General features: G+C 40.9%; 1 protein-coding gene across 1 annotated transcript in view; it reads left to right on the top strand.

Annotated features, from left to right (window-relative positions):
• Positions 1–7455: 7455 nt before the first annotated feature.
• Positions 7456–26220, top strand: part of EDIL3 (EGF like repeats and discoidin domains 3) — a 389354-nt gene continuing 370589 nt past the window's right edge. The window contains exon 1 of the mRNA XM_027827522.3: positions 7456–8245. Within this exon, the coding sequence (XP_027683323.1) occupies positions 8179–8245 (67 nt within the window). The 5' untranslated portion in view covers positions 7456–8178. The remainder of the gene's footprint in view (positions 8246–26220) is intronic.

Genomic DNA, 26220 nt, shown 5'->3' with positions numbered 1-26220 from the left:
AGCACCTAGCACAATGGGGTCCTGGTCCATGACTGGGGCTTCTAGGAACCACAGTAATAAAAATAATAATTTGTGGTTAGTACTGCTAATAGATGCATGTGCAATTCTTAGGCAATGTTGTGCATTTTTTGTTGCTGCCGCCTCCTCCTCCCTCCCCCTTTGTTTGTCTCCTCTATTGTTTGTCTTATCTTCTAGACTGTAAATTCTTCAGGGTTGAGATTATTGTTACTTTATATCTGTACAGACTTTAGCACAGTTGGGCCTCAACCTTCTTGAGGCTTCCAGGCACAATTGTGTAAAAAATAATTCAACTTGATGCAAGCCAAAAGAAGAATCAGTGCAAACTCAGATGAGATAGCTCTCTCAGGGCACTGAGATGCTGTGCTCCTACACCCTTTGCATTGCTATTTCAACCTACCAGGGTCTATTTCACCACATGGAATGACAGGTTGCCAATTCATCAGAAGGTACAAAGGCAATACTTATGATTAGTTATGTTATCTCTTTTTCCTTTGTGAAGCAATGTTTTTAACTATCTAGAAACCTGGATGGCTTTTGCCTGCATGATCCAGGCATTACCCTTCAATAAAACTTACCAACTATTCATCTGAAATCTTGTTATGAAATATATTTCAAAATGAGTGATGTGGGGTTGAAAGTCCTCTGATTCTCGTAATATTCCCCTTATTCTGAAATCACAAAGCTAAATCTCAGTTTGCAGTTAAGTCTCTGAAACACAGATGGCAGAGCTCTATTAAATACTCTGTTGTAATTTCGTGGTTCCTCCCTTGGGTTCTGGAGTATAGCGTGAATGAGCTGTTAAAGCTAACAGTGCAATATAAGTGCAGAAAATAAGACATAAGATTTTTTAAATCATATTCTGAGTTTTCTCCCTTAGAATAAAATGTTGTACAAGACTCTTCTTACTGTTTGTTACACAGCCCCTCACAGAACATTTAGCTAAAAACGTGGAAGCTTTTTCTTATCTAGAGAATTGAAGGTTCACAGTTCAAGTGGTTAAAATATATGTACTGGTAAGATGAAAACAGCTTTAGGAGTTTTTGAAATGATAAACTCACTCAATAAGTTCACCAGCTACTTTGTGTAAGAACTTGTGTTCAGGACTTATTTTGTAGGTTTATAGTTGAATAATATTTAATAAAGGCATCACCCTAATACTGTACCCTTAAACATACAAGGTGCAGATTTCACAGATTCCAGTGGTGTTACACCAGAGATAAGCTTGGTTGCTGAGCTTTTAAGATATGGATTTTAAACTTGCCTCTCAAAAGTGGACTTTCGAAACCAATTCCTTTGCTTGGCGGGTTCACCTCCTATAGCAATTTGTATCTGTGCCAAGTCCTTTATATTTTAGACCAATGGGTTTCAAACTGTGGTCCTTGAAGTGGTTGTAGGCTTTCTGCTTTCATCTCATGGTGTTGAATGTGAAATTTTAAAAAGAGGCAGACCTGGCATCCTAGAAACTTTCAGCTGTTACATATTTTAGTATTCAAGCAGAGCCCTCTTATATTCTTCTGCCCCTTTGTGTTGCCAAGCAGGAATTGAAATGTGTTAACTAGGCTTTCTTTCTCAAGTGTTTCTTAGAGGTAAATGCAACTCTGATCAAATTTGCTGTTGCCTCCAGAATTGGAGGCCAAGAAGACTTGAATAAAAAGTAATCTAGAGAGGTTGAGTCTGCAGGCAAGGAGACAAACTTGGTAGAAATCTCTGTAAGGTCCTACATCCAGGGAGAGGAATCAAGCAAAGGTAGAAGTATAGGAGAATGTAACACATCAGCCAAACCTATGCTTTATATGGGGACAGATACAGGAGGATTTAGAATCTGGGAGCAATCTGGTTGAGGATGCACGACACAATGTAGGGGAAATTTAACAGATGACACGGGGGTTGGGACACTTGTCACTTTGTAGAGTGCAGAAGGATTTTATGATCCGATTAGGGAGTCAGGTTGTGGGGTTGGAGCTTGTAGTAGGGTTGAATACCTATTCCCTCTGTCAATAATGTGAATTTTTTTCCAGCATGTAATATTGCATACTGATTGAATCCCACTCTCACAATTCTGTAGTCAATAGACTTCCATTCAACTGAAAACAGCGTGGTCACAAACAACACTAACTGCTTTCAGCTTTGTAGGCTGCACAGAATCTGTATACAAGATGCCAGTTTGCTATCAGTGATGCAGAAATATGAGAAGGAAAAAACAAAATACTCTGTCTAATGGATCCCAATAAGTCTGAATAAATGATTGAGTATGTGCTCTACACGTGAAGCAGAAGTGGCATGTTAATGTTTAATTTAGTGTTTGCTGCATCGACAGAAGCAGAGTTCTTTAGGAGGAATCATCCACAGGTGTTGCACGTATACTAGACATACATATTTGTCCATTAGTACTTGTCCTCATAATTGATTTAGTCCTTGTGCCAGAGCCACTGTTATACTTTTCCCATAAATCTGAATTGCCTTCCCACTTACAGACACAACTAGACAGGGAATTATTTCATCTGGAATTAGACAGTTACTGCCACACTTGGGCCTGCATAGCTTTCTTCTTCTTTATGGCCTCTTATGTTCTTTCCTTTAGAGATGGAAAGACCTATTTTGTTTAATTTTAAACCCACTCAAATGTTTAGCCATAGAATGGACTTTGCAGTGTATCTGTTCCATTTAGACAGCGAAAGTTGGTTTTGGAGGAAAAAGGAAATGTGATCATAATGATATTGATAATGTCACATAAAGACCCTCCCACCTCTTCCTTGTACATTGTCAGAAAGGGGGATTCCAAATTGGGAGTGGGAGAGAAGGAGAAGCTCTATGTTTTGGCATCAACTTGCTGTGCCCCGCCCCGGCATTTATCTACCTGTCTTCTGATTGACTTGGCATTACAGGGCATTTGTTTTGAACCATAAATGTTTGGGGATGGAAAGATCTTCCATGCCTTGTGCATCCAAAACTCATGTTGATTTAACTGGAAATATTGCATGTGCAAGGAAGGTAGGACTAGGTCCTATATGGGCAGTGACAAAAGGATGATCCCCACCCCCTGAGGCAGTGTTCCAGAGGTGGAAATAGGCAGACTTTTAAAATTATTATTTATTTTTTCTTTTCTTTGTTCTAAGGCAAATATGTACTGAGTACTTTGTGAAATCAGTGCAGCAAGTTGTGAATGATATATGACATGAAAAATCCTCCAGTGCACAAAGTACATACTTATTAGAAAACATTATGAGGAAAAATTACTACCCAGCTGCAGTAGCTTCTTTTTTATAACCTTAATTATAATTGAGGTTGTAATATAATTAGCAGCTGCACACCTCAGGCTTTGAGCCACTCTGATTTCACAAGCTAAGCAGGCTTAGATCTGGCTAGTACTTGGATGGGAGACTGTGATAAAGCTAATTCCTAAAGTAAAGGAGGTTTCTAAAATAAAGCTGGTATCTGAGATCCTCTAAAGATGTCAGCACGGTGATTCACAGGTTATGTTCTTGCTTATTGAAGGAGCTCTAAAATGTAGAGGTGGGTTAGCTGGTGGTAAGTATAAGCTGTTAGTTGTGTGCTTGTGGGGCTTTCTGTGTGGGTTTTTTTTTAAATATATATATATATATATATATATATTAGTGGCACCTATACCAACATAAATTCTAGTTTAAACAAAGTCTAACTTATGTTACTCACGGATGTGAATAAGCCATCCCTTGAGCAATGTAAGTTACACCAACCTAAGCAGACAGCTCTAAGCCAGTGGGAGAGTTTCTCCTGCCAGCATAGCTACCACCACTCTTTGAGATTCAAGTAAGTAAGTTGATGGGAGTATTCACTCTTGTTAACTTATGTGAAGGTTTCTAACCAGCAGAGGAGTGAAGTTCTGGAACAGCCTTCCAAGGGGAGTAGAGGAAGCAAAAAACCTAACTTGTTTTAAAACTGAGCTTGATAAGTTTATGAAGGGGATGGTTAGATGAGGTAGCCCACTATGGCAGGAGGCCCATCCATGACTGCTAGTATCAAATATCTCCAAAGGCTGGGGATGGGATACTAGAGGGGGAGGACTCTGAGATACTACAGAGAATTCTCCCCCAGGTGGTGGGTGGGTCTTGTCCAGAGGCTCAGGATCTAACTAATCACCATATTTGGGGTCAGGAAGGAATTTCCCCCCAGGTCAGATTGATAGAGACCCTGGTTGGGGGTTGCCACACTTCAGCAGCGTGGGGCACTGGTTACTTGCTGATTTGAACTAAAGTACATGATGGATTCTCTGTAACCTGAAGTCTTTAAATCAAGATTTGAGGACTACAGTAACTCAGCCAGAGGTTACGGGTTATTACAGGAATGGGTGGGTGAGGTTTGGTGGCCGGTGATGTGCAGGAGGTCGGACTAGATGGGCATGATGATCCCATCTAACCTTAAAGTCGCTGAGTCTATGACTTGTCCAAGGTCGCACAAGTTAGTGGTAGAGCCCAGGAACAGAACCCACTATTTCCTGCCTCCCATTCCAATGCCTTCTCCATGGGACCACTCTGCTTCCTAAATTGGTTATGGTAAGAGAAAGTTGGATTTTGCTTTTAAATTAATGAGTGAGCTCTAAAGAAAGGAACTTATATCCTGCAGAACACTCTGGAGGAGAAAACACTTTGGAGAACATCTGTGTTTAAGGTAATACAGATTTACTCAAAGTCCTTTGAAGTCAAGGAAAGGCTCAAAATCCTGAGTGATTCTTAGAGTGTTCAGGTTACTGAAGACGCATTTATGTGTACTTGTTAGACTATCCAACAGAGTGACTCCTTGTAAGAAAGTTTACAAAATCCAGTATTGTTCTTTGTTTCTTAGGATCCTTTGTGGTATGTAAATATAGCTTTATTTTGCTTTATGTTTACATTGTTCTTGTTTTAGTTTGAATTGTTACTTGTAAAATAAGAGATAAGAAGCCAAGCCAGCATCAGTCCTGGGAGACACTACATTAAAAACAGAGACATGCGGAAGGCTATCAGAAAACTAAACTTTTCCCTGAAATGCTATAACAAAACTGAGAAGAGGTAGCAGCACTAATGTTAAAGGAACTCCAAAATGCACTTGTTACAGATAGAGCTAGTTCTTGCAGGACATATCTGTGAAGAGGATTGCCAAAGGAATTCCAAGTTGCTGTAGAAGTGATGTTTTGTAATTCAGGATTTTATTGTGCCCCAATGCACCCATTAACTTTAATGATGCAGAATCAGGGCCTAGTGTGTGGGTTTTGTTCCTCCGATATGGCAGTGGGAGAGAGGTCACTATGCTGCTTCCTTACCTGGGACCAAGGAACTTATCGTGGATGACCCTACCTTTCAGCAGGTCCTGAGGGCAGACTTGTGGTCTGTTCCCTAGGGGCACAAACCTTGCTTTCTGAAGTAGGGGAAACACCACCACACAAGGGTTTCTTTATCCTTAAGCCCCTCTTGTGGAAGACCCAAACTAGTCCTCGGGTAACAGTCATCCCTGTGTCATTAGTGATCCAGTACTGAATCATGAAGGCCATGAGAGAGACAACTGTTATCCTCTGTATCTTGGCCAAACTCCAGTTTGGATAACTCTGTTCCTCTTACCTCGGTTCTCCCTGCATTTTGCAAATTGATACAATATTCTATGCTGAACACAGTTCTGGAAGGTGCTGAGATGCTATGGTGGTGAGGGCACTCTAAGTACATCATTACAATAGAAGAGAATATTTTTCTTCATTTCTTGTCCTAAACTGCTGTGTAGTTTTGCTGTGCATTGCTAACCAGTTGCTGCATCCCACCAGAGAGGTGCTTGTATTTTAGTGATGGATGAAGTGATTGTTCTCTGTGTGTGTGTGTACACATATATAACGTGTTTGAAGTACTTTGGGATTCTGGGGATGAAATGCACTATCTAAATGTATGTTATTACTCTGGTGGCTTCATATTTTTTAACAAAAGAACAGGGCCTGGTCCACTTATTAATTCTCTTCTTTGACAATTTAATGGGATGAAATTATTTTTTTTTAAATCAGAAAAAAGTGTTCTGATATGGATCTCTAAGAAATGGGAAATAGTTTCTAAGGGACGCAGTTGTAAGCCCCACTGCTTACAGGCATTTAAAATTAGACAAAACACTAGAAAATAAAAGGATGGAGACTATCACGAACTGGCAGCTGATGGACTACATGACTGAAGTGGTCTTTTCCATCTCTAATTTTATGATTGTTGTCAAGCAACCCATTTTGTCATGGATTCAGACTTACATATGTATTCTTAAAATATCTTGGCATTTTTCCAAATCCAATGGTCTTCAATAATCAGTAAATAAAAATAGAATATTAATACTCAAACTAGTATTACATGAAGATACTTGTGTGGACTATAAAATTAATTGTAGGTATATAAAATCAACAGTTGTTTTAAAACATCTAAAGATCTTTCCAACCTCCCACAGAATTAATTAAATTGTGTTTATTCCACAATATGTTGATAACTAGAGAAGGAGGATGGTTCCGAAAATGGGAAAAGAGGAAGGATGGTTCAGATGATAGGGCATTTACCTAGGATTTTGGAGATCTAGCAGCTTCTGTTTCCTGGTCTGCCACAAACTTCCCCTGGGCTCTGACTTAGTCTCTCCGTGCCTCCATTCTCTATCTGTTAAAATAGGGATATACTCCCCACTATCTCACAGGGATGCTGTGAGGGTAAATGTACTAAAAATGGTGAAGCACTCAGATATCATAGTAATGGGGCCATGTAAGTAGATATTTTAAAAAAACAGACACATAGAATGTTCAGCTATTCAAGTAGTGCACATTTAAAGTGTTTTGTAAAGTGGTCTGTCCTTTGACCTCAATCAAAATCCAACACAAGTTAGTAGTTACCAAAACCAAAGTTATCTGGTAGCCTGTGTGAAATTCCCTGGCAGAAGAGGACTCTGGAGTACGCACAGTTAGTCTTCAAGCTCCCAAATACTGCTTTGGCATGGACACTGAACTTTAATAGTGCTGGATCAAATCCCCTTCTGGTTCAGATGGTCTGCCAAAGTGCGGGTGGAAACCGGTAGCCATCAGGATTGCGGTTGGCAGGGGCAGACTGGCACTGTCCATGCTGTTCTGTTGATGAACGTCATCCATTGTGAGCTCTAAATTGCCAGGAGGGCACTTCCTCTCGTTTGGCCATTGTCTCATGGACCTCGGCCACCATCACCCAATTTTATTGCAATGAAGCCTGCATTGCCACTGACTGTGACTCCTGGGGGCAGAGCCTTTCAGCCTCTGGGACCATTTCATGTGCCCTTAACTCACCTAGAGAGGAACAGAAGGAAATCAGCAAATGTGTGTTTCTCTTTGCACTTGCACAATGTGAGAGTGACCCATTAAGGGGGCGAGGGGAACAGTTCCCCCAGCACAAGGAGACAGTGGCAAGATTTTACATGGGTGAGGATTTTCATTGCAAAGTTACCAAACACCAGCTGGGGGAGGGACACCCAGGCCAGCTACAAGAAACCACCACCTCCCTCCCGTTCCATAGCGCCGTCCTCCTTCCACCGAGTCCTCCAGCCCCTGGGGCTGCGGGGCTCTTAGTGGAGGGAGGAGCAGGTGCAAGGGGTGTGTGTGTGTGTGTGTGTGTGTGTGTGTGGTCTTCTCGCTCGCTTCCAGCAGAAGGAGCCACTCCAGTGAAGGGACTAGGGGGAGGGGAGTGCTGGGGGGAGGGAGTTTAGGTGGCTCTCCGCTCCGAGGCACGCCGCCTCTGTTTGTATACAGTGCGCTCTCCAGTCGGCAGGGCTCTGCCCTGTCTCCCTTCATTGTTCCCTTCCCGGCAGAAGCCCCCGCCGCAGCAGGCGCCGGAGGAGGCGGCTGCCACCAGCCCACTGGTAGACAGGGGGGAGCGCCACACGCCCAGCCAGCTCCCGAGCGCATCGCCGGACCAGCCCCTGCTCCGCAAGCCGTGATGGACTTGCAGCGCTCAGACTGTGAGCTGCTCTGCCTTATTCCGGGATCTTATCAGTAGGGGAAGAGGCAGAACTCAGCCACCCGCCAAGAGAATTAGCCTTATTCCAAGGAACCTCCGGGAAGAGGACATCTTCTTCCTGAGTCGCCTGGTGGAAGGATCCACCCCCCTTCCTTCTTTCCAAACGAACCCCCAGTGCCTGGGCTCGTCCCTTGGGGGAGGAAAAAGGAGCACGATGAGCCGCTTGCTGGTCGCCTGGCTTTTGCTCTGTTTGAGCCCCGGGGAGCCGCAAATCACCCAAGGTGAGGAGGGGCGTGAGGGGATCTGGCCGCAGGGTCCGCCAGGGCAGTGGGCAGGGTTGGGGTGTCCGTGGGGCCGCGGGGAAGCCAAGGGATCCCAAAGTCAGAAGCGAAGTGCGCTGTGTGGAGCGAGAATTGGCGCAGGCGATCTTGGGCGGAGGGGACGTGAACTATTGGAAGCTGTGAATAATACAAAGCTGACAACGTGGATGTTTTTTAATGTGTGTCTGTGAATGTGTGTCGGATTAAGTGCCCTGGCCTCAGCATACACGTTCTGTTTAGTAACTGTGCTTAATTAGTGGGAAGGATACGGTGAGAGTTTAAATGTAATCCAGATGAGAGGTTGGGAAGACTTAATATCCAGAGAGCTGTCCACATCTTCCCCTTCTTTTTTTTTAAGGGTGTTAATTCAGTGCTGAAGATCCAGCAAAACGCTGAACAGTTTGCAAACACATTCATGGGCTTTAATACCGCTGTACTAATGAACGCCTGTGTCAGTCTCCTTTTTGGCTGGCTCTCTAACTAGGACATTCTCCATCTGAAATGTGGGAATAAAACACTCCTTAATCCGATGGGTTTTTAATTGATCCCCAGCCCTCCCGTTGTAAAAGTTGCAGGAGCTCATCTTAATGACCTAAGAATGGGAGAGGGGGATAATAAAGTAACGAGTTTTTTTAAAAAATAAAATAAAATTAAAATAAAAATGCAAAGCCTGTGAAGGCTTGGTCTGATCTTCATGGGAACGCTTCGGAGAGGAGGGATCCTGGGAAATACGAAGCGCTGCTGGTCGGTGTATTCAAGTTAGTAGCGACAGAGGAGGTTTGCTCCAGAATTTCAGGCTCTCTCTCTGGCAGATTAAAGCATCCTTTCGGTGCAGGTTTCAAACGAGAGTGTGTTTGGGGTGGGGGGGCGGTAAAAGGTGTGGAAAAAGCCTCCCACTGTGCTGGCTTTCAGATTGAAATATGCCCTATCTGGCTGCAGCCCCAAGGGAAAGTTCCCTCCGATCCGAAAAGGTGTCTGCCCCTGTACGGAGCTGGAGGGATTCGCTCAAAGCAGCTCTGTGCATGCTGAGCGGGGGCTGAGATCTGAAACTCCTAGTCACCCTCACAGCTAGGCTAGCCCACAGGATCGGGGGGGGGGGGGGGTCAGGCAATGTGCATGTGGGACTCTCAAGTGCCTTTCCCGGTATAATGTTCGCAATCGGCAGTCTCCTCTAAGGTGACGAAGGAAGCCCGCTGTATAGTTAGCTTCCCAGATGCAGAGAGGGGTTTTCCTCCTAGCGGTGATCTCCCACCCACCCCCAGTGCTGTTTTCTGCACTGATTGTCTCTGCACTTTGATTCTAAAGCAGCGAGAGAAGGAGCGAGTGGATGGCTGCGCGAACCACACGCCTGCCTGTCCCATAGGAGATGGGCAGCCCCCGTTTGGGTGGAGGCAGGAAGGGTTGGATGCAGCAACTGCAGCTGCCACCCAGCCCAGTCCCGTTGTTGGGAGCTCTGTGCTGCGGTCATTCACTCTCACTCACCTCCCCTGCCCGTGCTGCTGCGTGAATCAGAGCCTCGGCCCAGTTACACACACACGGCACCAAACTCAGCGACTGCTAGGGCTAAGGCTAGCCCAACAAAGGACAGCTGGTGATCGGGGCTGATTCTAGAATTGCTTTATAAGTCCCCACACAAACAATGATCTGGCCGCTGCCCGCTCCATAGCATCTAGCACTGTCTGTTTTTTAAGTGGAGAAACCGACAATGAAATGGTACTCCCCCGCACCTTCTTACTGTAATTTAAAGCATTCTGCGGGGGGGGTCATCATTGCAAATCGCTACCTGTGCAAGATGAGTTTCTCCTCAGATAGTCCCCAGCCTATAAACGCAAGCGCGAACTTGCTACCAGTGTCCTTGTAGCCAACCGATTTTTCTTTTCATGGGGTAAATGGCCATGTGGGAAGGGTGGATGCACTAAAAAAAGAAATGCGATTTTGTCAGACTTGTGCAGAGCAAGTATTAGCTGAGCATGTATCTTGCTAATATCTTTAACATTTAGACTTGGCCCCTGTCATTAATCATTTTTATTTTAAAATTAAACCAATATATCAGTCAAATTGAATATTTTATTAGCTCTTAAATTATTCATCGCTATGGGTTGCTCTCAAAATCCAGTAACGTTCATACAGTTGCAGCAAGCATGTGATAGCTTATGCAATCTGTCCTTGTACCTGCAATTTCTGCCTAAAGTCTTTTAAGCAAAAGGTATTATATCTGACAAAGTCTAGACATGTCTTAAATACTCTGCATTGGAATTGTACATGACTGCCTGGTACACATCTAAGCCTTTTTCTTCTAGTTACAGCAGGAGAATCTTTTTTTAAATAACTGGAGGACGAAATGAATATCATTATTTTTCTATAGAGCAACATACCTTGTAGAGATAGTTTGCCCGTTTTTACATAATTAGTTGAATTGCAATTGTTAAAGTAAAATGTTTTCCAATTATTTTAAAATGCAGTGATAAGAGCAAATTGTATTGCGTCTTCATAACATGGTAAAAGTAAATAAAATTGTTCTTAAACAGATCTACTACACGAAGTTCATTATGCTCTCTGGCATAACACTGTAATAGGCACTCTCAAAATTAAGAGGGTTGTAATAGTTACAATTACTTACAGTGCTTCTAAAAAGTTTTCAAGCAGTCCCAAACTTTTTCTATGCTTTATTAAACTTTATCTCTCTCAATAAACGTCAACTTTCATAATAAAAACTATGCAGTGGTTCCATCGCTGCAGTGGTCAGCTCTGTGTCTTTGGGTCAATACCAGTTACAGGTGGAAATTAAGTAATATGGTTAGTTAATTAGTTGTGTTGCTGGTCTACCATTACATTCTTATAGTGTGTGCATGTTAATATGCAGTTAGATTTCCTTGGAAATCATTGGTATACAAAAGCAACTTATAGTTTTTATATATGAGTGCTGAAAACTAAAGAGAGATATCAAATTGTGATTCCTTTTTGCTATTAACTCATATTGTCTTTAAAAAATGTGTGTTTATGGTAAGTTTTATATGCAGCAGGTGTATACTTAACTAGCACAGTTTAGTAAATCATTAAGATGTCCTTTATAAAGCACGATAACAATGATGGAATAGTCTGGTCATTTCAATAAAAAAACCTGATTTGTTTCCTTCCATTTTATTTTGTCCAGTCTGGCTAATTTTTTAATCTCATACATACATTGGCACAGCAATTTGATCTTCGGATACATGTTATATGCAAATATATGTAGAAACTAGGCTATAGGAGAGGAGTTGCTTCTTGTAGCATTTAGCTTTCAAGAAGATGTGGATGAATGGTTTGAAAGGGAGTTACTGGGTCTTTTGATATTTGTTTCTAAACCGCAATAAAGGGTTTACCTTTCTTGTTGTTGCTGTTCTTTGGTGAAACTTGAACACAAGAAATCTGATGTTGTGTCATTTATTGAACAGACAGCAGCTACAGTGAAGAAACGGATGATTTATGATGGAGTAAAAACATTGTCTCTTGTCCGTAGATGCAATACAGAGATATCAGTTTGGTTTGTACCATTTTTAGAAACTAATCAGAGTGAAGAGTAGTTTTATGAAATCTTGTAAGCAAACTATTTGCTATAATGGTGACTTAAATTCTGTGTCTATATTTTGAATGTCAAAGACCACAAATGAATGTAAACGATGTGAACACTTGAAATGCTCTGTTTAAGCTTACTTTTTAAATAACTTTAGAAACAGGTTGTAAGCTTTGTCATAATGATCTTTTTGTAATGATTTTGTGTCCTTTTGTGAATTGCAGTAATCTGTTGAAGAGATACATTCTAGGGAAAACAATCTTCATATGTGATGTTTTCAATGTTTCATTGTCTCTCATTGTGGTTAAACCAAGATCTATTAAAAAAATTAATACATATTTAAGCAGAATGTTGATGAATGTCAGAAGAAAACTATGAAGATTTTGTGGTACTGATCTGTGTTGAGAATGGGCTGTTAATCAGATGCACCCACACCAGTAGGTGTTAGAAGTGTCAGTGGAGAATATTTAGGCAGACAGACATAAATCACTACCCAGAAATAAATCATGTGGTCAAACAGGTAATTAGCTATCAGGACTACCTCATGGAAAGGGGTTGATTAGACACGTCTTAACTTTACACTAATATTTAACAATTACTGTAATTATGTGTTTTTTAAATCACATTTTCAAAAGGAACTTGCTCAGTAAATTCAACTCATGTGGTAGACCTTTTGTGGGGAATAGACACCGATCTGTACAATGCCCTTGCATTGAAACAGTTTCTGTTCAGAGATTATGGGAAGCCTTTACACAGAAGGCTTAGCAAACAGATGACATTGGCATTGCCAAAAAAGTCTGCAAGCTTTTTTGTCTGTCTGGGGAGCCTGAGAAGATATTTTTAAATCTCCAAGTTTCAGAGTAACAGCCGTGTTAGTCTGTATTCGCAAAAAGAAAAGGAGTACTTGTGGCACCTTACTCCTTTTCTTTTTTTAAATCTCCAAGAAACTTTTTCAAAAGATGTTGCTTTTTCTCCATTACAATGCAAAAACATAATTTACTCCAGTGCTTGGAAGCTTCTGTAAAGCCTGCTGCTACAGCTGGAATGAGCACCATGGTGCAGCAGTGCTGAGAAACATCAGAGATAAAGAGCAGAACATGATTGTTCAAATCTAACAACACTGGAAGACTGAAAACATCACAGAGACTTCTTAAGATTTTCCTGTCTTATGTCTCAGTGAACCTTTTGCATCTGTGGACAACATCATTTTCTCTACAAACAGCTGACAGTGTGACCTGGCATAGTGGTTTCTCACTGTTCTTTAACAGATTACCTTTGTATTCAAATTTGTTTCCAGTGCCTCCTGGTGTAGCCCTTAGCATATAACAGATGCAGCAGGGTGCAATAATGTAAAACTTGTCAGTTTTGGACAGTAACAAATGTCAAGCCATGCATTGTTCCAATGGGGACTACTTTTTTTTAAGAGTCCTTTTAAATAAAAATGGAATGATGTTTTATGTGAGACTGTGTAACAAAGACAATGTTTGCAGAAATGATTACTGAAGTGCCCCTTTCTGCTAGTCTTGTAGCAACTAGCACAGTTATCAGCTAGTTAAAATACATGAGAGTTTAGCGCACTCTGAAAGTTCCTTCAAAAGTAAATCTCTTGCCATTAGGGGCCAGATTCTGATAGCTCCTTATTCCAAGGTAAGGAAGGGTTACTCCACAAATGGTCTTACTGACTTCATGGGAGCACTCAGAGAATAAGGCACTAAAGCATCAGAATCTGTTCCTGAGGAATTTGTATTGAAATGATTACAATGGTGTGGAATAATTCCCTTTATAAAGATGCATGAGCTCTCTCTTACAAATTCATCGCCCAGACATTGGGTTGCTTTCTTTACCACTTCTAATTTACTTACTGTTCATGCCTCTTTGAGAACAGCAAAGTCAAACTTTTACAAGCTCAAGAGCCAAGAGTGGTGCTGAAATCTTAGAAGATAATCATAGGGCTTGATGGTGTACTGAGAGTCAGTTTTGGCGTATTTGAGGTTTGCTTGAGGCTTGGCTAGTTACAGTGTCAGACTGCACATGGAGGTTTGGGAGCATGGGATAAACATCCAAACAGTACTAATTTCTTTCAGTTTTAAAACCCCATCCAAGAACTGGGAAGAGCAGAATGTGAAGTACGAGGCTAAATTCTTTCTGTCCAAAATCATCTGAGATAATAGAGAAGACTTGAACCAGAACAGATATTAAAGAGGCTGATCCTATCATTCCTAAAGAGGCAAAGACAACGTTAAAAGCAACTGAAGTCCTTATCCCAAACTATGGGTCTTCAGTGTGTCTCTCACTCTCTCTTCCAATGAAATTTATGACGAGAAGAAGTGGAGGGAAAGGAAACATGAACTGAACTTTAAAGTGCTTTATTTCAGCCTGGGAGAGTGAAAGATGATGGGGCCGCAAACCGTTGAGTTATTATACTCTGTTATTACGTTGGTCGAGATCTTACCCTACATTAGGGATCCTTCATGCTGCTCCAGTGCTGCATAGAAGCCCTAAAGCTGGTTTGGCTAGCTGCTTGGAGTGGGAGCCTGCGTAGGGGAATCTTCAGGTGGTATACAACTGTCATAGCAGTTTCTATACCACCACTAGCATAGGGAAGTGGCCAGGAAAAGAAGTCACAGAGTCCCAATGATACCCTGATGGTAGCATGGTTCTTCAGTACTGGTAAAGCAGCAACAGAACTGGCAGTTGCAAGGCTGAGGAAATTTGAAATCCTGGCTCTTTGGGGCAGGAAATTATGTATTTGGATGCATTTGTGCTGTGCATAATCTGTGTTCTGATCAGAGGTCTGACTGGGACCTCTGAATGCTACGGTAGTATAAATAGTTAATAATCATAGTTTATATATTATTCCTTGCCTATAAAATAGTTCAGATTTAAAAAGCTGAAAAATCAGACTGACCTTCGGTGGCTATAAGCAAATTATTAGGCACAATTAGAATATGTAATTACCTCAAAGCTGATTATTATAGAATCTATTCTGAGTGGAATACCTTATCATACAAAATCCTTATGAAAATGTATTAAAGCAGCTATAACCCATATACAATGTCTGTAGGTCAGATCCTCAGTTGGTGTAATAGCAAATGGTTTTAGATCATAGGGTGCTAAACTTCATATTTCAAAACAATCCGTTATAGGAGCCAAAAACGGCATCAGAAACAACAAAACTTCAAGGCTTCTTAGGTTTTCTTGAAACTCAAAAGCTAATGAACAGTGTCCCCTTGCCCCCCCCCCCCCACTCCAAACTGCTTATTAAAATGTTTCTTCCAGGCTACGGCTTGTATGCCAAGAAACATTTAGAAGCACTTTTTTTCACACATAGGTAAAGAGTACCTCAGAATATGTGATTTTAATGGAGATGCTTGCACAGTCTTCACTATAGCATTGCTGTAATGCAGAAAGTAGGTCACAAAGTAGCTTTTAAAACTTTAAAAGCTTTCTTGCAACTTTGGCAGTACCATTTTCCTGCTTTGAATGTAGTGCTTGGCTAGCGTCAGAGACTGGCATCCGATGGAAGGTAAGAAGTAGGCATACTAAGAGTTGCCTCTCTATGTAGGACTCAGTTGTGAGTAGAACTGGTTCAGAATTTTTCAATGAAAGCTTTATTTTATTTTAAGTTGAAACAGAAACTTTCTGCAGCAAGGTTTTGGATACGAGAGTGAGGGACACTGTTGCAAACCCATCCCAGAGCAGCTGATAGCCCAGGAGTTAGGGCACTCATCTGCGATGCGGGAGTCCCATGTGGCTGCTCTGTCTGATCTGAAGCAGAGAACCCGTGTCTTGCACATCCCAGGGGAGTGCCCTAACCACCAACCTATGAAGTCAGTATTTATCTCAGTCATGCCTGTTCCACTTTGTATAAATAATTAAATATTAATTGGTCCAGAGAGAATGCAGTGGTCAGGGTACACAACTGGGATGTATGTGGCCCAGGTTCAAGTCCCTGCTCCGAATCAGGTAGAGCCTTGGTCTTCCACAACCCAGGTGAATGACCCCACCATTGGGCTATTAGCTACGTTGGGGTGGGTGTATTTCTCTATTTGTGAAAAATTCCAATAGGCCTGTGTTTTGTACTGGCACAGAACAAAAACAAATTCCAAACCCTTGAAATTTTTCACTAAAAATAATTCTTATTTTCTGAACTGTTGTAAGGCCTGATGCATGGCCATGCCAGAGAGTAAGGGTGTGGTGAGGAGCCTGCACCACTGGTATCTTTGCACTGGCTACTTGCATTGTTGGAGTCTGCAAGGGGAGGACATCCATTACCTCACTGGGCTGCCACTCCCCTTCCTGGAAAAGTGGGCTGGGCATGGATGGAATTTTGGCTCTGCCCATCCACCCCACCCCTGCAAGTGCTGGCATCAAAGCTGACACAAAGAGGGAAGAAATCTGCCATAGCTGGTGCAGAATTATTTCTGCAACAAAGCAAGGGCAAAGCAGAGACCAGATTGTGGCTTTGTTTTCTCCCCTCCTCTGTGGGTACCACATCTACAAACTGCCCGTTGGTCAGGCTGGGTTGTAAGGCTACAAAGCAGCCTCTAGTGCCCAAGTTTAAAAAAGTGATTCCCCAACTATTGCTTGTTTTGACAGAGAGCAAAATGTTCTGAAACCGCTCATCACCTTAATCTCTTGCCAGTTTCCAGCAGCAGTAAATATATTTGCCATGTTTTTGTGCCAGGAGACTGACAGAAATTGCTACAAAACTACTTTTTCTGTTGTCAAAAAGCTGCTTCAGCCCTGTATAATTAGGGAGAATTACTGTGGCAATGGGAAAATAAGTGATTTCTGCCCAGTGATTACCTCAGTCCTTACACTTCCTCCTTGGTGCAGCCACGATGGACAATATATCGGGATGACTTTGGAATATAGTTTTATAAACCAATTTTACATGTGAAAATTGAAAGTAAAAGGTGTCTTAAAACAGTTGTATTTTTCTGTCTAGCTGCTTATCATCTTTGACAGCCTCTGTCACAGTTGGATGTCATTACACACCTCCAGTCTCTTTAATTCAGGCTTTGGTTATTCTGTTATAGTTCCACAACTTGCATTACTTTATCTCTCTACTGTGTATTTTGTCTAGACCAGTGGTTCCCAAACTTGTTCCGCCGCTTGTGCATGGAAAGCCCCTGGCGGGCCAGGCCGGTTTGTTTACCTGCCGCGTCCGCAGATTCAGCCGATTGTGGCTCCCACTGGCCGCGGTTCGCTGCTCCAGGCCAATGGGAGCTGCTGGAGGCAGCGGCCAGTACGTCCCTCAGCCGGCGCCGCTTCAAGCAGCTCCCATTGGCCTGGAGCAGCGAACCGCGGCCAGTGGGAGCCGCGATTGGCCGAACCTGTGGAGGCGGCAGGTAAACAAACCGGCCTAGCCCGCCAGGGGCTTTTCCTGCACAAGCAGCGGAACAAGTTTGGGAACCACTGGTCTAGAGATATTACACTTTCCAGATATTGCCATGTGTTCTGAGGTTCTCCTCTCTTACCTTTTGCTGCTTGTTCACTTTAAGTGCTTTCTCAGCAAGGTATTATTTATGTATTAATTATTTTCACAGCAGTCATTGCTGAAATTCATTCTTTATGAAATTTACAAAATTCCTTATCTGAGGAATTGCTCAAGCGGGAATTTTCTTGGTGTAGTGAGAAGATACAGAACAAAGGGAACAATCCAATGAAGGCTGGGTTTTTTTTTTGTTTTGTTTTGTTTTTTTAGGAAAATTATGGAATAATATCCCAAAGGTGATGGAGGCCCATCATTTAGGTTATTTAAAATAAGACTGGACAAAGTACTAAAGAATATACCATAAGTAATAATCCTCCTATGGCAAGGGGAATAAGGTAGATGACCTAACTGTCCTTTTCCAACTTCACTTTCTATGATTCTTTGTAGGAGACACATTTTAGCAGTTATTCCTTTGGCTGTCTCTTTTATAGATCATGTTCTGACCCAAAAGTCATCATACAAAATGATGTACTGATTATAAGTGTTCCTTCAGGCTAAATGGGTACTCCTTTTTGGAATGCATGGAACTCATCCGATGAAGTGAACTGTAGCTCACGAAAGCCTATGCTCAAATAAATGTTAGTCTCTAAGGTGCCACAAGTACTCCTTTTCTTTTTGCGGATACAGACTAACACAGTTGCTATTCTGAAACCTGTCCTTTTTCATAATGGCTTTTCTTTTACTAGGTGTATTCTGCCCCAGCCTGTTTTAATCTCTTGACTTTCTCCATCAAGTATCTGCAACCTGAGTGTTTGCTTTAGGTGCATATATTCTTTTAAATGTTCTGTGTTCTCATTTTATTAATTTGACCCAACCCACCCCCATTCTGCTACACCTGTAAAACAAGATTTTTATTTTACTTAAATTAAATTCCATCCCAGCCTCTGGCTTTCAAGGTTCAACCTATCACAAAATCTGAGAGGAGTGTCAAAGACCAATGGAAAGGCACTGGAGGCAAAGTCCACACACTTAGGGAACTCACTGGAGGCCTGTTGTGGGATAAATCTGTTCTGTGGTAGAAGTCTGTTGGTGAGGAGCAACCTAAAGCAACCTGCTGGATAAGAAGCAGAGGTGAGAGTAAACACTGAATAAAGTGAATTCTTACACCAGCAACCAGTATCTAGTAAGAAGAATGGTGTCTAGGAAATGACCTCTTCCTTGTGAGGAGTTTGGTAGCCTCTACCAATGGAGGCAGAGATTTCAAACTCTAAAATAAAAATGCTAGTTCTCCCCTATCTTGCACTGCTGTAGTCACTTACACCTGTGTAGTGTGACTATAAAATCTGTGGCTCTGATTTGGTAGCATTTAAACCTGCTTTTGTGCACTTTCTTTGCATATGTGTAAGTGACTATGCAAGAAGAAAGGATCAGGTCCTTAGAACATTGTGTCTGTAGTTACCTAATCCCCAGTGGCTGTGCTACATTGGCCCTCCAGCCTAGCCAAGCGCTGACTGATTTTAAAGCCTGTCCAGATAGGTCACTTCAGCTCTGGACCAGATTAAGACACTTTCTCCTAATTTCTCTGAATGATTGAAATAGCTCTTGCCACACCAACCAATGAGGAACTGGAGCTCTCCTTCCAAAATCCCCTCATGTATTAACTTCAGGTTTAGCTAATTCCTAGTCAGGCATACTGATTGAAGACAACTGTTGGGTAGGCTTGATTCTAGCCGCAGTCCTGGCCTGGCTGTGGCAAAGTACCCAGGCTGTTCCCTGGTCTCTCTCGCAGCCCTCTTCTTAGGCCATGTTTGGATCTGCAGTTTCTGAAGCTCATCCACTCATACAATGCAGTCTTCTTGCAGCCCAACCCTGCAGGGTTTGTAGAATGTTTGCTAGGTCTGATGTCAACCAACTAGCTGCCTGCTTGAAAAATGAAAACAAAAATGTTTTTGGTAAGACATTTAAGAAAACTTCTACATTTCTGAGGGACATTAGAGGGGAACCCCTGCCTCTCTTCCTCCCCACCCCCATTTTTCCTCCTCCCCTTTTTCAGTTCCAAAAAAATTGTGCTTTTGGTTTTCCAACAGATAACAGTGGGGAGAGGAGATTAAAAAGTTCCTATGGAAAACTTTCTTTTGGAAAAAGTCATTTTATGTTCTTCTCCCCCCAAAACAAACACACAAAAATCCAATGGAACACTTCCAACCAGATCTGCCTGTAGCCAATTACCTGTCTCTGCTTGGGCAGGGCTGAGCTCCTGTGCTGGAGTGGCATCCCATCCTCCACTGTGAGAAGGCTAGTACCAGGAAGCTTTGGAGATGAGATTTCCTGCCACCTGTCTAATCAACTAGGGCTCTGGAGGTTGTAGAGGGTAGCTCCTCCCCTCTGCCTGCTTGGATTCAAGTGCTAGGGCTGGCCGTTCAACGCACTGCTGTGGCACATGGGGCGAGGGTTTCAGCTGCATGCTGAGGTCTATCAGTATTTTGTTATTTAAGTGGGTACACCTTCCAAAGAGAATATGTAGTTTCTCTGAAAATCTAGAAAAAATGATATATGAAGACCAAGAGATTAGTTCAATAGATATATGCCTGATGTTAAACGAACTGCTAAGGAAAATTAGATGGCTATATCTGTTATGTTAGGAATTATGATGACAGACCTCATTGTTAGTATCACAGTTACTACTGTGGAAGGGTCAACAGCTGCTCCCTGTTAGTATGAGGCATCTCCTCAAACAGCATGAAAACTCTGATAATCGTGATCTCATAATTACACTTAATCCCAAACTTAATCCATTCCAGACATCTTAGAAACAGATGATCTATTGTGAAATTTCTAGATCAGCATTTTGGAATCACTATTTCAGGTAAAATGTTGGCTAATTTAATATAATGGTCTCATCTTATGACTGTGTTCCAAACTGATGAGCTATAAATTTCTTTAAAATGCATATTGCAAATGGTCACAATGTGTTTACGGCAAAGCATATGTGTTTATCACACTTGGAATAATTTTAAAAAGCCTTGGGTGTAGAGAGACAGCACAACTTTTCTGTAAAAAAAAATTGTATTCAGAAGCAATATAATTTTGTTCTCCATTTTGCTGTTAAGAATATAGTACAGAAATTGCTGGAGGATTAGACTTATTACACCTGTTCTTTGAGGAAGAAAGAACAGACTTGCTAAAGGATTTTAAGAAACATACTGCACCAAGTTGTAATCTATTCTGTAACTGACTTTATGAAAGGTATTTTAGGTGGATTTAATGAAATACTTATGTTGGGCCCTGGTCACCCGTGATTGAATAGGGGAGTAATTGCACCTTTTACTCCCTAGTGTGGCCATGTAGGATCTAGCCAGATCTTAGTTTTGGGTGTGAGGAGGGTATTCTGCTTCCATAAACAAATGTTTAGAGGAGGAGGTAGGGAGTAAGGGAAGCCATGTCTCTACTTCTCCTGCGTGCGGTGGAGCTGGCTGAATGCATAGGGCAGAGTGGAGATCACACTGCATCTTATAAAGGGCTGACATAGGATGCATCCACTCCACCCTATACAAATGAGGTCAGGAGGAATTGCATCTTGAAGGTTGTCATAAATATAAAAGGAAGGGTAAACACCTTTAACATCCCTCCTGGCCAGAGGAAAAACCCTTTCACTTGTAAAGGGTTAAGAAGCTAGGATGACCTCACTGGCACCTGACCAAAATGACCAATGGGGAGACAAGATACTTTCAAAAGCTGGAGGGAGGGAGAAACAAAGGGTCTGTCTGTGTGATGCTTTTGCCGGGGACAGAACAGTAATGGAGTCTTAAAATTTAGTAAGTAATCTAGCTAGATATGCATTAGATTATGATTTCTTTAAATGGCTGAGAAAATAAGCTGTGCTGAATAGAATGGATATTCCTGTCTTTGTGGCTTTTTGTAACTTAAGGTTTTGCCTAGAGGGATTCTCTATGTTTTGAATCTAATTACCCTGTAAGGTATTTACCATTCCGATTTTACAGAGGTGATTCTTTTTACTGTTTCTTCTATTAAAATTATTCTTGTAAGAAACTGAATGCTTTTTTCATTGTTCTTAAGATCCAAGGGTTTGGGTCTGTGGTCACCTATGCAAATTGGTGAGGATTTTTATCAAACCTTCCCCAGGAAAGGGGGTGCAAGGTTTTGGTGAGGATTTGGGGGGTAAAGACATTTCCAAACAACACTTTCTCAAAAATAAACTGTTTGGTGGTGGCAGTGGAAGTCCAAGAGCAAAAGGTAAAATAGTTTGTACCGTGGGGAAGTTTTAACCTAAGCTGGTAAAAGTAAGCTTAGGAGGTTTTCATGCAGGTCCCCATATCTGTACCCTAGAGTTCAGAGTGGGGAAGGAACCTTGACAAAGGTGTATGTCTGGAGCATATTCCCAGTGCTGTTCTTGGGGTGATGCCCCTATGTGGTGTTCCATGCTCCTGGTAGAGCTTAAAGGCTCAATCTAGTCCTTTTATGAATAGCAGTAGAAATACAATTCTGTCTGGGGAAAAACTAAATAAATGAGCCTTTTTTCTATCCAGTATTTCACATGGATTTTGGGGTGACTATTTAATTCCCAGGGAAACTTGAAAGTACAGTGCAAGAGAGGAGATTCAGAATACAAGGATTCCATGTGACATATTAACAAAATAAATCAAGGTGACTGACATAACCAAGGACGGTTATGGAGGAAACAGCACTACTTATTTCATAATTCAGAGACCAAAAAAGCCTACACCAGCATTGCCTGAGTGGGAGGTGACTGTATTTATCATAGATATCCCTGAAATACCTGTGTGAAAATGGGGACTTCTCATTGGCCACTTAGCATTTGTAGCCCAAAGTTGCCATAGTTTCAAAGTTATAACAGGGATTTGGGAAAACATGGGGATCTTCTCATTCTTTGTTTTTCACCTTTTGTCGTTTCAGATCTATGTTGCTGCTGAGGTCCTATTTTCATTTGTTTTGTTTTCTTAGGAACTCTTTTTTCCTTGCCTTTGAAGTGCTCTCTGTACAATCCTCTATTTCAATGAATTGAAAGCTTTCAAATAGTCTTGAAAATTATTGGCATTGTATAGCCTAATGGACAAGTACTAAGATCAAAGGCAATTATAGTACAATTAGACCAGGAACTATATGTGAAACACCCTACTGTGTCAAACTTGGTGTGTAGTTTGAAGGTCTTTCACAGAGACAGTTTATAATGTATGGTAAGCCAGTGCTTATTTTTCTGTGGACCATTATTTTATCCACCTTTAATGGTTCGCTAGCTCTCGTTTGGCCCCCGTAATTTCAAGACTTCAATTCATGGAATAAAAAACACAAAATCCTAGAGTATTTTGATCAAAAGGATGGCTTGATGTCGAATGTAGGCTATTTTAAAAGTAACTCTTTTAAGTGCAATGGCTTTGTTTTATTTGTCCTGGTTTTAATAAACAAAGAGGCATTACTTTGCAAACACTGCAGAAATTATAAAAACAAAACAAAATAGAACTGTCTACAATATTGCAAAAGCAATCATTTGATGAACAAAATCATGCCTGAGCATTGCAAACTGCAACTTGTGCAAATTAGGAATGTGCAATTGCTCTTTATTCATATAATTTAGGATTTTAAGGTTGCATAGAATCATGGATTCTGGGGCACAAATGTAGGGACTGGGATAAGATGGTTCTGAAAATTTGGTTCTGAGGTTAACTTTTCAGATTTGGTCTGGGCTTTTGTCTCACAAGCCAAAACCTGGATGTATAAGATTAGGTGCCTTAGCCCTAAACCACAACAAACCATGGGGTACAAGATGGGGAGCCCTAATATATATTTGCTAAGTAAGAGACCTGGGTTTTGGAGCTGAGGGTAATCAGCTCCTGAGAAAATAAGGTAATTTTTATTTAGATGTGTACATATGGATTATAGAAAATCTTGGTTGTGATCCCCAAAAAGGCAATGGGAGCTCTGGACAATATGGCCTCTTTGGAAAATAAACAAAAAATGTGGCAAAACTATGAACTTTGCCAAAGGAAGACATTGAGAGTAAAGAGAGGATTTTTTCCCTCCTAAGTAAAACAATGCAGTAACTAACAAATGTTTTGCTATCCACCTCTCTTTTAAAGAAGAAAAAGACCCATTACAAATGTGAGAGATTAAATATTACCTGTTCCGAGCCACCATGTTGCTCTGATTAACTTTTTCATTTTGTGCATACCTTTGTTCAGATTTCACTTTGGATCATAATTAGAGCCAGATGAATACTGCAAAACTTTTGCAAGTGTATTATTTCACATTTTATAATAAATGTGAATAAACTTGATCTGGTAGCCTTTATGCTCCCCCCGCCCCTCCTTTCGAGGGTAAATTGACCCCATATGGAAGGTCAGCCCAAAGGTTCACATCCTATGTAAGCCCTGCCGTGACTACTTAAAATTGGATATATATGGCTTTGTACTGTTAGCCATCTCTGCATAAGGCTGAATTTCATTCTTTGTGAATGTTAAAGTGATGAAGCTTCACTTGCGCAAATGCTAGCAGAATGCAAATCTACAACTGCAGCCACATATCAAAAAACATTTAAGTGTTTAAGATCAGCTGCAGAGTAAATCTGCTGTTTTCCTTAGTTTCCATGTTTGCTGATTTACCTTTAATTGGTGCTTATTATGAACTGAATGGATTAAGCAGTGTAAAATAAATATGCTGAAATGTCCAGGAATTAATTGTCAGGTTTGTTTATGCAGGGTTTATTGGGCTATATAAGCTGACAGTGGCAACCCAAGAAAAAAAGATTTACTTAGTAATTAACTTCTACAGTTCTATATTTTTATATTAAATCTAGAATGAGATATTTGATGACTGTACAGCTTTCACTTTTCTGTATATTTCACTTCAGAATTTTAATAGTAGAAAACGATTTGGATTTTAATGTTCAAGACTGCTACAGAAAACTACAGTTCTTAACTATACGGGGTTAAGTCCTAAGTACTCAAGCTAGGGGTTAAAAACTAGCTGGTTTGGCACAAGAAATCTCAGATGGAAGTCTTTTGCTGAGAAGCCCCAGATCTGGGATTCAGTGATCAAGTAAAGAGTTTAATAGCTCTCCCGGTAGGAGTGTTAAGAGAGGAAATTAAAGTAAAATGAATTGATGAATCATTTGGTTGCACTCTGGGGAAAGGCCAGACATTTCCCAATAATTAATTACCTAATTTAAAACCTACCCCTTTTTTTTTTTTAAAGTAATAACTTGGATACTTCTACTGTAAAGCAACAGATCTTAAACTAATGTGAAGAGCTGTTATACTTTTCAGTAAAGGTATAGCTGGTGTAATATAATAGATGCCACCTAAAAAAATTAGTATCAAACAAATGAGCCCATAAAAATCAATGTGTACTGCATTGCTTATTAATCAATGTGTAAATAGAACTAATATGAGTATATAACATCAGGATAAAAACAATAGTAATCAAATCTATGTATCAGTTATTAAAATAAATGTGCTTGATTACTGACAACTAATCATGAGCTGTGAATCCATTTATTTCAGATGTAGTATCTTTAACTTTAAAATGAATAAATCCACACTGTATGTGCCAACCTTGCCATCTTGTTTCTGCAAGGTGCTGAACACATCTATGGCGCTGAGCACAGCTGTGCACAGCTGGGTGAAATTTTTCAGCTGAAACTTTTTTCTGTGAAAAATGCAGATTCAGTGACACCGAAACACCTAATCTGTTTTTGTTTTGAAATGTCCTTAATTTTGTTTAAAACAATTTTATTTAAAACGTTAAATGCTTAAAATCCAAACAATGTTTTATTCTGGGTCAACCAAAATGTTTTGCTTGACCCAGAATGGTTTGACTTCTTCAGAATTGTCAGCACACACACAAATCTGTTAGCCCAACTACACTACTGAGTGCCCTCACTTCCCACTTCCTTCACTGGGTATAGTTGTTCAGCAGGCTGCAGGACTGAGTCATCTTATCCTACACTACACTGGAATTTACAAATAGTGGCTCTACAGTTTCTAACTGTCCCAGTAAAACATTATCAAGATATTTAATTTTAAACTATGCTAGATATTTGTGTTTCGATTATTGCATTCTTTAATGTTGCACAGATATTCTCTTCGATTAGTTCACCTCCGAGTGAAAGCCTGCGATTAAGGATATACTTTCAGTTGCCACTTTTTAATGTCTTCATGACTAGTCCTATGAAGCAGTTTCTGTGCTGCTGATGCTTCACTGATTCTGAAATGGAAATCGTTGGAATATTGTGTACAGCATGCATACTATGTCTGGCAAAACAGCAGCTTACTTTTGGCACTCATTGATGTTATATTTGACAGCAGTAATGAAGTTATATTGTGTCTTTTTGGAGCAGCTGGTTTGATTTTCATATGAACAACTTAACTGTTAGAACTAAGCTCTCCTACAGCAGCTTTAATCCAGAGTGAAATTGTTTTGTAAATATGAAGCCTCACAAAATTTGAGATAAGCAAATAGTATTCTACTATTTTGTAGATAGGGAAACTGAGGCACCAAACAATCTGCCCCTTGCACAACGTCACACAGCAAGTCCCTGAAAGAGTTGGAGAATAGCATCTATGGGGTAATATTCCTTGTCTTCTATTCTGACAAGTATAAATACTCTTCTTAGTAGTTAGGGCCCAGAGCAGCTCCTTAACCCATTGCAGTGTGGGTTTTTTCCACCCTATCATACAGCACCAATACAAATAAAATCTAAGCAGTGGAGTACAGTTGATAATGAAATAAGGGTTAGTGCCTTATTTAAAGGGAACCATAAAACTCTTGGAGTCAAACTGTTAATGTTTCAGGGCCACAAGTAAGCAGTACTGGAATGAGGTTCTCGGGGTATCCTTTAGCAAACCCAGCAGAATGCTCACTTAACTCCTTCTGCCAAAAATGTTCTGGCAAATAGCAGACAATTTA

The sequence above is a fragment of the Chelonia mydas genome, chromosome 5 (genome assembly GCF_015237465.2).
Source record: "Chelonia mydas isolate rCheMyd1 chromosome 5, rCheMyd1.pri.v2, whole genome shotgun sequence".
NCBI lineage: Eukaryota > Metazoa > Chordata > Testudines > Cheloniidae > Chelonia > Chelonia mydas.
The sequence above is the reverse complement of the archived record's forward strand: the minus strand, read 5'-3'. Positions and strand labels throughout refer to the sequence as shown.